At 39.9% G+C, this 14,032-nt stretch overlaps 1 protein-coding gene across 4 annotated transcripts in view; it reads left to right on the forward strand.

The window, feature by feature from the left end:
* The window catches only part of pax5 (paired box 5), a 71,888-nt gene that overhangs the window by 18,760 nt on the left and 39,096 nt on the right, over positions 1-14,032 (forward strand). For all 4 annotated transcript variants that reach the window (XM_074630151.1, XM_074630153.1, XM_074630152.1 and 1 more), the window contains exons 2-5: positions 2,585-2,750; positions 7,242-7,439; positions 8,169-8,233; positions 12,347-12,472. In XM_074630151.1, coding sequence (XP_074486252.1) covers positions 2,585-2,750; positions 7,242-7,439; positions 8,169-8,233; positions 12,347-12,472 — 555 coding nt within the window. The remainder of the gene's footprint in view (positions 1-2,584; positions 2,751-7,241; positions 7,440-8,168; positions 8,234-12,346; positions 12,473-14,032) is intronic.

Consider the following 14,032-nt stretch of genomic DNA (forward strand, 5'->3'; position numbering starts at 1 on the left):
CCAAGCTTTTTTTTCTGGGGACACACTTTTTAAAAATGGGAAACCATCTCGACCCAATTCACAATAGGCCTTATATCTATAAATCGTGTAAATTTGTGCGTAAATGAAGGTTCCTGATCATTTTTACTGCCATTTCCACATCACCTTATATTATGTTGAAGAGGAAAATCAGCTCTTTTGCAGACGTTTGATAAATCATTTTATGCATGTGTTATGGAAAACATATACACGTTATCCTAAATACTTTATAAATGCAGAGTAAACAGGCTCTTGTTTTTTCCTCTCATCAGTAAAACAAACAGAATTTACGCTAGCCTTTTATATTAGATTCAGTGTTATAAGTCGGCTACAATTATCACAACAATACGAACATTCAGGCTCCCCCATGTGGCTCAAAGGTGTACTGCAGATATAAAATAAAAGATTATGGAAGAAATTCTGCAAATTTATTTGGCGACCATAATAAAATATTCTGTGACCCATCTGTGGGTCCCAACCCAGTGTTTTGGAATGACTGGATTAGTCGATTTACAACAAATTAATTGGCAATAAGTTTGATAAGCGATTCATTGCTTTAGTCATTTTTAAGCAAAAATTCCAATAATTTTCTGGTTTCAGCTTCTCCAAAGTGATAATTAGTCGTCCATGATAGAAAACTGAGTAACTTTGCATTTTGGGCTGCTGGTTGGACAAAAAAAGTCATTTAAAGACGTCACCGTGGGCAAACTGTATCCTCCAATTCACACCCAATTTCTACTTATTGTCCCTGCTGTTTTAAATCCGTCAATCAAAATTGGAAGTTTGTCAGATGAATTAAAAGGCAGCTATGACTTTCTCCGTCTAATAGTTACAGTAGCAGAAGAGCGAAGGATTAAAACACTTTATAACAATCCCATGAATCTCAATATTATGTAAAGGATCGGCTTGTCTTCTGTTCTCGTGTATACCAGTGTTATTCTCTTTCATTCATTTCCTCCATACGTTCATCCCTCAGGGGGAATATTAGTGGGGCCGGGGCCAGGCCTTGGTCAATAATTAATCCCCTCATTTACTTAAGATCTTGGCTTACTCTGCCCCGGGTGAAAATGGGCAAAGTTTGCACTTTGGAAGAGTCAAACTGGTACTATTGTGCTGAGCCAGATAAATCAGTGGCAGGAGAGAGATCCGATGTATTTCAGATAGTAAATTGAGTCGAGCAGATGAAAGTGTGACTCTGCTGAAGTTAATATTTCTTAACCAAACCTCATAAACAATAATAATAATATACATATACACACACACAAAGCAGCTCCAGCAGCAAAATAAGAGATTTTTTTGGACAGAATTATATTTTCAGTGCTGGTCAGTGATTCAAGGGAGCTAGATTTTCACTAACCATGTTTTAATGGGAGAATTTACCAACTGTTGTCCCACAGAAACAATCTGTTAATGGCACCAACACAACATTGTTTTTCTGTTGAAGCCTCGGTGATCAGTTGACTTTCACTGCACAGGAGAAATCCACGAGGGTGAGAACAGATCGGCATTAAAGCCGAGCAAATAAAATAAAATGTGGACGCTTTATTCCAGACCGGAATGTGGCCGTTGGATGTGATGATAGATGTCTGTCTGAACAGCCTTTTAACTAGGGGTGTAAGAAAATATTGCGATATTATGTTTGATACGGTTTTGATTCTCAAAAACACTGTATTGATTTTTAATTAATAGTTTACATGAAAAGATTAACTCAGTCAATACTTTATATAATTTGCAAAGAAATGCGTCCTCTCAGTGTATGTGTCCTCTCGAAGTAGTGCTATGATGTTGGATGTTACAGGGACCGTGATCAAAGCAAATGAAGATCCCACTGTTTTGATTGCATAAAAATGCAACTTTTTTTTACTCAGATTTTATGCATATGGTGGTGTGTTCTTGACAGTTTTCCTAAAATTAGATTTAAAAAATAACAATATATCACGTGGCTTATAGTATTGCAATATATTGCATCGTAACCCCTGTATCGTGATATGTATCGTATCGCCAGATTCTTGCCAATACACAGCCCTACTTTTAATAAAGTAGTAGTAACTCTCCAGCTGCTTCGATGGAGCTGTTCAGCCGTCAGCGATTGGAGACTGTAGTTCCTCTTGTGTCAGGTCTAAGTCAGTCTGTCTTTTTAAAATATGGTTTTATGTGATCTAAAATGAGATTCGATGAGGTTGACAGACATGACGATCATATTGGAAAAGCAGGAGTTACAACATTTGTGACATTCTTGTGTCCAATTGTGTCTTTCCAAAAATGTAATTAGAGGACAAACCAGGCCTTAATGATGCAGTCAATTAAGATGTTTTTATCATTGATTTTGTACTTTTTATTTGTCGCACATGTAGCTAAAGTCACGATCGTTTAGTCCTCTAAAATCCTCATCAACCTTCATTTGGTCACTCACATTTGAATAACTTTATCTTTGTCTCATTTCATTGCCTGTAACCTAATTAAATTTCTAGGCAGCCATAATATTTCTCTCTCTCACTCATCCTTGACCTTGTTTTGATTCATTTCAAACGCTGTCTTTTCTCTCTCTCTCCTCTCTCTCTTCTAGGACATGGCGGAGTGAACCAGCTCGGAGGTGTGTTTGTGAACGGCAGACCCCTCCCAGACGTAGTTCGACAGCGAATAGTGGAACTCGCCCACCAAGGGGTTCGGCCCTGCGACATCTCACGCCAACTACGAGTCAGCCACGGATGTGTCAGCAAGATACTGGGCAGGTAAAAGCCACACAGTCACCTATACGACCATACACACTCAGCGGTTTGGCGACAGACTGTGAGGTCGTGTGGCCTGTCACGCCTCGGACGGTTTGGTTAAGGTGTGTGAAAAGGTCGGCTCCCTGGTTTGATGCCATCTTTTACGCATAAGGGCAATCTCTGAAGCAGGACAGCTAAAAGTATATTGTTCATTTTTGGGTCTTTCTGCGTAGTGCTTTTTTTTGCAACAATTAATCGATTAATTGTGAACTAAATTAATCGGCAACTATTTTGATAATCGATTAATCGGTTTGAGTAATTTAAAAAAAGAAAAGATTCTCTGATTCCAGCTTCTTAAATGTGAATATTTCCTGGTTTCTTTACTCCTCTATGACAGTAAACTGAATATCTTTGAGTTGTGGACAAAACAAGACATTTGAGGACGTCGTCTTGGGCTTTGGGAAACACTGATAGACATTTTTCACCATTTTATAGACATTTTATAGGCCGAACAACTAATCAATTAATCGAGGAAATAATCGACAGATTAATCGACAATGAAAATCGTTAGTTGCAGCCCTGCTTTTTTTTTTGTCAACACAGGTTCAGAGTTGACTAAGTATGTGTCAAACTGAAGCCCCTATAAGGTCACACCGACTCATTTAGTGTCCATTTCTTTGATTCCCACAAGCTGCATTTTCAGTGCCGTCTGCCGTTGTTTTCGCTTGCCTCTTATTTCTCTCACTCTACTCTCTTTATTTTTTTTGTTGCCTTTTTAACCTTCCTCTCACCTCTCTGTATCCTGTATTTCTCGTCCGACCCCTCTCAATATTTCTGTGTCTCTCCTCACCCCCCTTCTCTCTCTCTCTCTCTCTGCCTTTTCAAAGCTAAATTCAAGACTAAATCCCTGCTCGTTCCGTCCCCCGGAGAAGAAAGGGGGACAAAAGGGAAAAGATTCATCACTTTTTGGAATTAGCATCAAAATGAAAGTGGCACCATATTTCTGCACCCCTAAAAAAAAAGGACGGAGGGAGATGGAGAAAGGGAGAAAGACAGGGAACACAATCAAAAAGGGGAAAGGCATGTTAAAGAAGAAGAGTGCAGGGAGAAAGAAAAAACGAATGAGAGACAGAGAGACCATTTGAAGGGGACGGAGGGGAAGGATTAGCTACAGCGACCCTCAGCTATATCAAAAAATGTGTTGCTCATTGTTCTCCCTTGCCTCTCTTTCTCTCTCTCTCTCTTTCTGTCTTCCTCTCTCTATCTCCCTCTCTCTCCCCTGTCCTGGCCGTTCAACTCACTGAAGCGTTACCGTGAGGGGGGAGGAGAGGGGATCCAGGGATGGAAGGAGGGAGGGAGGGTTGTTTTATCCTCTCCTCTCTGTCTCTCTGGTGCCAGCAGAACAAAAACACCAACTCTACCACTCTGTGTGTGTGTGTGTGTGTGTGTGTGTGTGTGTATTAGCTCATCGTTGTGCGGATATCAATAACCATGCTCGTTTATTCACCAATGATTCAGCTGTGAATAATTTAAATAGTTTTCCATTTGGAAATAGATTGTTTTTTTTCTCCTTTAGCTGTGTTTATACTCCAGCTGTGAATAGTCAAATTGTGCAACACATGCACGCACACACACACACAAAAAGAGAGACAAGGAAACGCACATATACAGGAACACACATCTTCACGGAGGGGATAACTCTACCGTACAGCGGTGGAGGGAGAGAGAGAGAGAGAGAGCAGGTTTAAGACTGACTGACAGCTTGCATCCACACACAGCATCCCCCCTTTTTCTGCAAGCTGTGTAGCGTATTTGCTGTCCTCCCACCCCCCCTCCACCCTCTGCCCCCACCTACCCCACCCCATGCCCTTTCTGCATGCAAATACATTCATGAAATAGCCATGGTGGACACGAAGCGCCTGAATCTTGGAGTGTGTGTGTTTGTGTTTGTGTGTGTGTCAGTGCCACCCTCTTCTTACCTCTGTGTCACGATGTGAAATTGCCAAAGAAAACAACAGCCAGCACGAGTCGGACATCAGATATTGTTATCCACAGTTTGTTCTAATGACTGTGACATTATCCTACAACAACTTGTAGCGAGGGTTTTCCAGGGAACCTTAACCTACTGATGGGACTGCATATTACTGAATGGTCTGATTTGTATGGTCAGTTTATTTTTTTATTGATTTAACATTTTGATATCATGCCAATGATAGTTTTCTCTGTATCTGTTGGTCTATGTAGAGAACCAGGTGTAAACAATCAGTTTTGACTCTTTCCATCCTGATGAAGACCCTGTGTGGTTATACCAATATGTCCGACTAATTAAAGGCATTGAATATAACTTATGTTCCGACTATACTGCCTGGAGAAAGTTTTGGGTTGAAGGCCTCTTTTGCGAGACATACAAAAGCAGCAGCGATCTAACAGACAAGATGTTATGAAAACAGACAACAAAGGTCAAATAGAGCTAACAGCAGAGACAAATACCAATGGAGTCCTTTACCACAGAATTTTACAATAGTCTTAAATTTGGCTCGAGTTATCCGTTTTCTATCCACGCATAGGGACAGACAGTGAATACGATAATCAAGTTGTCAGCGTCAACAGATATGTCTTTTGTAATATTTGTAATTGTCTTCATCATATTTAGATATAATATAAAAGTGGTTGGTTAAAGAATAGGTTTGTATGTTTTCAAGTCTCTCTCAATACAATACTCACATGCCCTTATGTACATTGAAAGAGTTATTGGGCGCTGTAGTTATTTCTCCTGTACATACTGGCTGTGAAGTGAGTTGTCGACACACTGTAATGTTAAACAGAAGCTGATATGAGGATCCAGCAGTCTGAGATAAAATCCCAACCCAGTCGGCAGAAAAATGTTGGCATTGTGTGTTTCTGCAAACCAGGGATATGTTGAATGTTGACGTTTCTACGTCACTTGTTCTGACCAAATGCAAAAACGTCGACATTCAACGTATCCGTGGTTTGCAGAAACGTACACTGCCAACATTTATTTTCCTGGTGACTGGGCTGTAAAATCCTCAAATCAAGTGGATATCTTCCAAAGTTTTTGTCTTTTTAGTGTGAACTTCTCTTTATGTTTCCCCCGAAAGTGTTGAAAAGATTGGTTAACTGCAGTTGGAGGATATACTGTACACAAAGAGCAACTGTGACTTTGAAAAGTGAACCACTTGATTTGACTAAATCAGACTGATATTAGCGTCAGTTGGATTTAAGAATGTATTTCTTGCACAGGACAAACTCGGTGGGTTTAGCATCAATCACCTCGCTTCACTTTGTCAGTATATGGACAGTGAGAATGTGAACCTGTCCTTCAAGAAATGTCATCTTTTTCAAGATCAGGTGCAAATGGAGGAGCAGGAGGAGGGTGAGGGACAGTTCAGAGAGTTTTGAATTCAAGCCAGAGAAAAGTCCTGAGTGCAGGGGGAAGGTCGTTCATCTACTGAGGAGCCAGGAGGGAAAGAGTTGGGACTAGGTGGAACAAGGTGTAAAGTGTCACGAGTGCACCAAATCTGAAGTAGAATATAGTTCCCAATAAATGCATTCTGTTTGAGTAATTCTTGCTTAAAATACAGTTCCCAGCTGCTCTAGGAGAGGACTTAGCTTTAAATTAAACTATATATTTGTGAGCAATTGTTAAAGATTTGCTTCTTTAGTAGGAACCAGTGGTGATTAAACTTCTCAGCTTCATCATTCTTACATGTTGTTGCATTAAAATCATTTTTATCCCATTTTGGATCTTTTAGATTAAACATTTTTAATTTCAAGATAACATTTAAAACACCTTGTGGGACTAGAGGTAATATGAAATAAAAACTACAAATAACCAGAGGTGGAAAGTAATCAAGTACATTTACTCAAGTACTTAAGTACAATTTTGAGGTACTTGTACTTTACTTGAGTATTTCCATTTTATTATACTTCTACTCCACTATGTCAGATGCAAATATTGTACTTTTAACTCCGCTACATTTATTTGACAGCTATAGTTACTAGTTATTTTGCAGATTTTGATTATTAATACAAAATATGAATCAACTTATAAATTATGATATATTATTATTGGTATTATTAACTACCCAACAGTATATAAAGTAATTCAAATTAGCTCCACCTTTAGCAGCTGCAACATTAAAGTGATGAACAAATTAATGCATCAATGATTATAATCAAATAATATAATATATATTATCTGCACAATGACTACTTTTATTTTTGGTACTTAAAGTATATTTTGATACTAATACTTTTTTACTTTTACTTACGATTTTGAATGCAGGACTTTTACTTGTAACAGAGTATTTATTACACTATAGTATTGCTACTTTTACTAAAGTAAAAGATCTGTGTACTCCTTCCACCACTGCAAATAACTGAAAACAAATTTTCAACAGCTTTTATGCAACACTTCTTCTAGAAATATTACAACCTTCCCGTGTTGCCCCTCATGAGCGAGCATCTTTCTTCTGCTTCTTTGATTGGCAGGTACTATGAAACGGGCAGTATCCGCCCCGGGGTGATCGGGGGATCCAAACCAAAGGTTGCTACTCCCAAAGTGGTCGACAAGATCGCCGATTACAAACGCCAAAACCCCACCATGTTTGCCTGGGAGATCCGGGACAGGCTCCTGGCTGAGAGAGTGTGTGACAACGACAGCGTCCCCAGCGTCAGCTCCATCAACAGGTACTACAGGCTGTGTGTGTGTGTGTGTGTGTTTGAGTATCAACCTATAGCAACAGGTACTGAGTGTAGGTAGAGCTCAGAGCGATATAATACTGTGTGTTTTATGTGTGTGTGTGTGTGTGTGTGTGTGTGTGTGTGTGTGTGTGTGTGTGCGGGAGTGGAAGAGAGAATGGCAAAGAGGCCCCAGTCTCCATATGTATGAAGTGGCTGCAGCTCAGTGGTTCAACACGATGGTACAATGACAACCCTTTCCCCTGAGCATAGAGGCAGAGAGAGAGGGAGGGATGGTGAAATAAGAGAAAGAAGGAGGGAGCAAAAGAGGCAGACAAAAGGGAAGGAAGGTGTGCGAGAGTAAGGACAGACACAGACACAAAAGGGAAGGAAAGAAAGGGAAAAAGGAAAGGAGAGGAGAGGACATGAGAGGAGAGGAAAAGGGAAAGAAAGGAAAGGAAAGAGGAAGAAAAGGCTTGCATGAGCAGCCAAGCAGGAAGTGTGAGGCCCCTCTGCCATGTCAGCCTGCCTCAGCCACTTCACACACACACACACACACGCACACACGCACACACACACACACACCCACACACACACACACACACAGTTTAGCTCCCACGATGGTCATGTTCTCTCTGTCACTCAGAATCCTCTCACACACACACACACACACACACACACACACACACACAAGCGACCACTTCACACACACTAATATCTCCTCCTCTCCTCCTGCAGGATCATTCGGACAAAGGTTCAGCAGCCGCCCGGCCAAACAGGCTCAGTGTCGGCTCACAACTTAGGTAGGTCTGCTGCGATGAAAATCCTGTTTCCAACTGTCAAAGCAAATTTTACAGCAGAGCCGTTTTTGTGTGAATCTCTCAGGAGCCCTCGTGTGCAGTACGTGGAACAACGAAAACGTATTGAAATTCTGGACCTCAACTTAGAGTGAAAAAACACAGCGTGAAATGATGAGCGCCACGAGGGTCTTTGCTTGAATGCTTTAATCAAGATGTCCCAAAATGAAGAGTAATGGGATGCACAGTGTGTTAGGTGAACTGAGGGTTTGTGTGATGGTTGGAGTTAATAGAGAGCTGCAGGGATGACGTATTTTTGTTGTCCAACCAGGAAGTTAGCATCGCCCTGGTTCCCTTTGACAAAAAGCCAATGGGATTTTTCCATTGGATTTTGTATTATTGCAGAAAATAAGCTCTGTGGCAAACGCACGTTTATGATTGTTCCGTAAAATAATCTCCCCATATGAACACCACTTTTATGATTTTTGAAGCATAAATACAATCGCCAGAAGTAAAAAAAATGTTAGGCTATAAACAAACTACACTACGGAAGCATGACCATCACCACCACTAACATAAAGACGGACTAGTGTTCGGCGTGATGATGTTTAGTAGTCTCATTTACCCACTTGTTAGCAACCGCCTTTTTTAAGACACGTAAAAGCTTCAAAATTCACAAGTGGGATATTTACTGATGTATTTTATGTCGTAGAACAAAACGTTAAAATCTCTTAATCTTGTGTTGACCACAGACTCTACAATACAATACAATACAATACCTGTAATACAATTACCTGTCAAAAAATGTAATAAGTAACCTAACCCAAGTATTACAATGTAAAAGTAATATAATCTGATTACTTTCAGTAAGTACAGTGCAACTTCTGCCTTCCAGCTGTGAAAATGCTGTCATCATCCAAGGACTCAAATCACTGGCACTAGTTACCGGATTTTAATTTAGAGCAGCAGCAGCTGTACCAATATAAACTAAAAACCCATTAAAAAAACCCATCGACTTCAAGACGAGGGAACCAGAAGTGCAAAAATGCTAACTCATTTCTGGGTTTTAGGACTAATAATTTCGTATTCGTATAATTTTAGTACTTTTTTGCCCTTATCGTCGAGTGTACAGTGGAGAGCTGAGGGAGAGTGAGGAAGGACAACATGCAACAAAGGTGTCCACCTATGACGTCCATAAAACAAATATGAAATGTCTGCTGACAGAGCTCATGATTCCCAAACAGCATGTTCCCAAATTCTAGTTTACAGCAATGCTGGATTATTAACCGGACAAAGTGTGCAACTGCCCCGAGGCCCCTCAAAAGGCCCACGTTTATTATGTGTCGGTTGTTTTGTGTTCATTTAATTAATAAAAATTTGTTTGGGAATATGCACCACTAAATCACATAATGAACTGAATTAAGCTGCAACGATTCATCAATTAGTTGTCAACTATCAAATTAATCACCAACTATTTTGATAATCGATTTGAGTAATTTTTTAAGAAAAAAATCTGATTCCAGCGTCTTAAGTTTGATTATTTTCTGGTTTCTTTACTCCTCTATGACAGTAAACTGAATATCTTTGAGTTATGGACAAACAAGACATTTGAGGACGTCGTCCTGGGCTTTGGGAAACACTGATCAACATGTTTCACCATTTTCTAACATTTTATAGATCAAACAACTTATCGATTAATCGAGAAAATAATCAACAGATTAATCGATAATGTAAATAATCATTAGTTGCAGCCCTAAAACTGAAATGATAAAGGGCACAAAGCAGGTTCTGAATTATGACTGATCTTGTCTTCTGCCTATTCCTAAATGAGTTTGCGTTCAACCAAATGATCCCAAAGAGGAGTCCACGGCTAACTTTTGCTGTTTGTGGGTTAATTCGGTCATGTTTTGTTTTGCCAACATAAAGCACATTGCAAGGACGTTTGAGAAAATAAGCAACAACAAAAAAAAACAGGAAGTCTTAAATCTGATTCTGACGTTTGGATGAGTGAAATTAATATTGTCCTCCTTCAGATTAACATGGTTTGATTGTTCATTTGTAGTTTTCTAATCATGTTACAGACTGAAGCAATATATCTATTACAGCAGCTATGACTGAAATATTATTTCCTTTTACTCGATGAATATCTCAGAGTACAAATAAATATGAGAGCCTCTCTCTGTCCCTCTCTCTCTCTCTCTCTCTCTCCCTCTCTCTCTCTCTCTCTCACTCTGCCCTGCAGTGGATTGTGTTTCGGTGTCTCTCATATCTTCATAATCGCACATTGTCTATTAATCTAAATTAATTTCACACACACTGCTCCCTGACTCCTGCCTTTTACACACATTTAGCAGACACACACACACCCACATGCATACACACCTAGATGCACCCACACACACACACACACACACGCACGCTCACAGATTACACAGATAAATGGGTCCCACTCCCAGGCGGAAAATTGAACATTTGGATTTGGCGGAATAAAAGCGTTACGTCTGATAAAAAAAAGAGTGAAAAGAAAGAGAAAGGAAAATCAGATAATTGAAGTGCTAAATCAAGTGATGGGAAAAGGAGGGATATGCATTCATTATACTCTGCTTGTCGTTAGCGAAGGAGTAACGGCTGGAAGGGACCTTGATCCGCTGGTTTATCGTTTCTTTTTTTTTGTATTCCCTTTTCGGTCTTGTCTTTCTGTGTTTGGGGGGTCTGCTGGGAGAGAGGATTAGGATGTCTGTCTCCACACCTTTCTGTCCCTCCTGGGATACCATACTGTCACTCAACCCCATGTCCGCTTACAGGGGCACAGATAAGGGACCAGGGAATGAGTGACTGTATGTTTCTGTGTGTGTGTGTGTGTGTGTGTGTGTGTGTGTTTGTGTGTGTGTCACTGAAGCGGTGACAAGTATGTCGCTGTGTCGCCCAGCGAGGAACTTGTCTCCTCCAGGGGGAAGATTAGAGGGAGAGACAACGAGGGGCAAAACACAGACTCCTTTTTTTTCAATCCTCCATTTGGTCTGTATGGCTGAGTAAAAGTTTTAGAGGATTAAAGTGCATCTATGTTGAGTTTAGGGAGAGAAAAATAGGATTTCACTCATAGTTTTTTGTTCTGTATCTTCTGTCTGTGAAGGTGTCATAAATAACTGAATCAAGACATGTGAGTGTTCAAGTGCTCTTCAAGTACAAAGAACAATAACTGCTGGTGGAAGTAGTATTGGACATATTCAAGGAACAGCAGCTACAAGGTTCTGTGTCACTCAGTGTCATGCAGTATGATTTTATCTGTCCGTTTAACATCATAAAGCCTAATTAAAACATTATTTTAGATGCATTTAAATAATACATATGAAGAACACAGTAGTGCTATTGAGCTAAAGGTGACCTTTACTTTTATATATGAGCCCCAAATAAGGTGCTTTACATTAGTAGCAACAGCCACATGTGTATTTATGCCAATTCTATAGGCTACAAAATCTAACATGAATTCCTTAAAATCCCCTTAAACAAAAGCTGACACATCTGTAACATGGCTATATGGAAATAAATAGCCGAGTGTTTTGAAGTAAAACTCCAAGTAAACAACCTGTAAACGGTAAACATGGCCAAAACATTGAGACTGTCTGACTATATCTTTATAAATTGTATCATAAATTATGAATGTTAGTGTAGTTTCATCACATTTACAGTCACAGTTGTAGTAAAGAGTAGTAGAAGACATATAGTTGCATCATTATCCATGGGATCTTGATTTTAATGGAGATATTGCCGTTGAAATTTAGATTATATAAAGGCAAAGATAAAAATCTTATTTTTTCCTTTATTGCATCTCAGTTTACTCTGAAATGGTAATAAAAATACGTTTACTTACCATGGATTCATTTTCCTTAGCTTCTTACTCATCAAACGAGACCAGAAATATGCATATAAGCCTTATGGTTGAGGAGCTACTCCTGATTCATTTTGGGTAGTTATTTTAGGTGTTTTTTATCCTGAGGGCTTAAGAGGTTAACGCGTGATATAATATAAAGATATTTGTGATTATTCTTCTCCTTCTTGTCTTTTTCTTTCTTTTAATTTTTCTAAACATCATTGTATTGTCATGTGATCTGTCTGCAGCGACGTCCGTGGCGGCCACACAAGTGTCAGCAGTGACCAACGACTCAGCCGGCTCCTCGTACTCCATCAGTGGCATTCTGGGTATCAGCTCAGCTGCCGACGTGGGCAAGAGGAAGAGGGACGAAGGTGAGCAAAAGAATATATGTCAGTGTGTGTGTGCTTGAATATATTGTTTACCACTCCTGCATTATTGTATTTTTTATGTTAACTGCATTTTTTCAAGTGCACTTATATAAATACACAACATACATAAACGATGTGGACGCCCTCTGATCCCGATTACAACATGGAGAGCCCAGATGGAAAGAAGTCGGATCAATGACAGATGTGTGTGAGTGTGTGTGTGCAGGTGCGATATGGGATTCTAAACCAAACATCTTCATTCAGAAACCCCTACTTGTTTACGAACGGAGCTACCTGAGATGTCAGTTTATGCATGCACTATTGATCATATACGCTGTCATACCGGATCAATGTTGGACGCATGTTAATGGAGGCGGGAGCTGGTGTGTGTGCACATGAGGGGGTTCTTCTCACATGTACTCTATGTATATTTGTGTGTGTGTGTGTGTGTGTGTGTGTGTGTGTGCGTGCATACATGTGTGCATGTTTTTGGGTGTGTATGTGGCAGTGTCAGTGGCATTAAAAAGCCATCACACAGACAGTCTCCTACGGTAAATGAGACAGGACCAGATGTCGGAGCGAGGGGGGGTGACAGAACGCCACTGGGGGCTATTTCTCGCTTTCTGTCTCTAACACACGGACACACACACACACACACACATACATACATACAGATACAGTATGGAGTCCTTTTCCCACTGCTGATAAATTTCTAAAACATTCCAGCAGGTTCCAGGATGAATCCCAGGTGCACCTCCAGCGTTCCGATATGCTCGGATACGGCCCACTTACCCATCAGCGGAGCACAAAGACTTTAGACCTGACACACACACACACACACAAATCCACATACACGCACACACACACACACACACCCAGACACATACCAAATACAGATGAATAATGATGGTGTTTGTTCTAGAGACTTCCACTTTCACCACACAAGGGTAACTGATAGTTTGTACACATGTTGGATCAGAGTTTACCTTAAAAAATTATGACTTTACGTTGCAAATAAAAAAGTGGAAACGCCAGAAATTTGATAAAAACTCAAAATATCGAAAAAAAGTTTATACACTTGGCTGAGGTGGAAAAGCTAGTGTGTCATTTGTCACCGAAGCTTTGGCTCCACTGAAGAGACGGAAAATTGTGGCAGACAAAAACCATCATATCTGTGTGGACCAATAAGGACACATAAACTTAGCTTCACGATTTCTACATTGTTTTCCATTTGCGCTCTTTTTAATTACGTCATCTTGTTGCACTCTCAGCGCCTGAAATGGTTCAATCATAGAACGTATGTTGCCAAGAAGTGAAAGCCAATTGATCTTTCCATTGCAACATCAACAGCAAAGCTACGCTTCTGACATTTTGGACTGAAAGCGACCATCGGACGCCAGTAAAACGTCCGCCTTAAAAAGTGCCATACAAAAATAAAACCAAATTAATTTCTATTCTATAGTCATATTCTACCGAAATGGCCTGTGTTGAACAATAAAATACTCTAAATATAATACGTTTTCAGTCCAAAATGGCAACTGTTGTAAAAAAAACACTCTTTGC

The sequence above is a fragment of the Sebastes fasciatus genome, chromosome 3, assembly GCF_043250625.1.
Source record: "Sebastes fasciatus isolate fSebFas1 chromosome 3, fSebFas1.pri, whole genome shotgun sequence".
Classification (NCBI taxonomy): Eukaryota; Metazoa; Chordata; class Actinopteri; order Perciformes; family Sebastidae; genus Sebastes; species Sebastes fasciatus.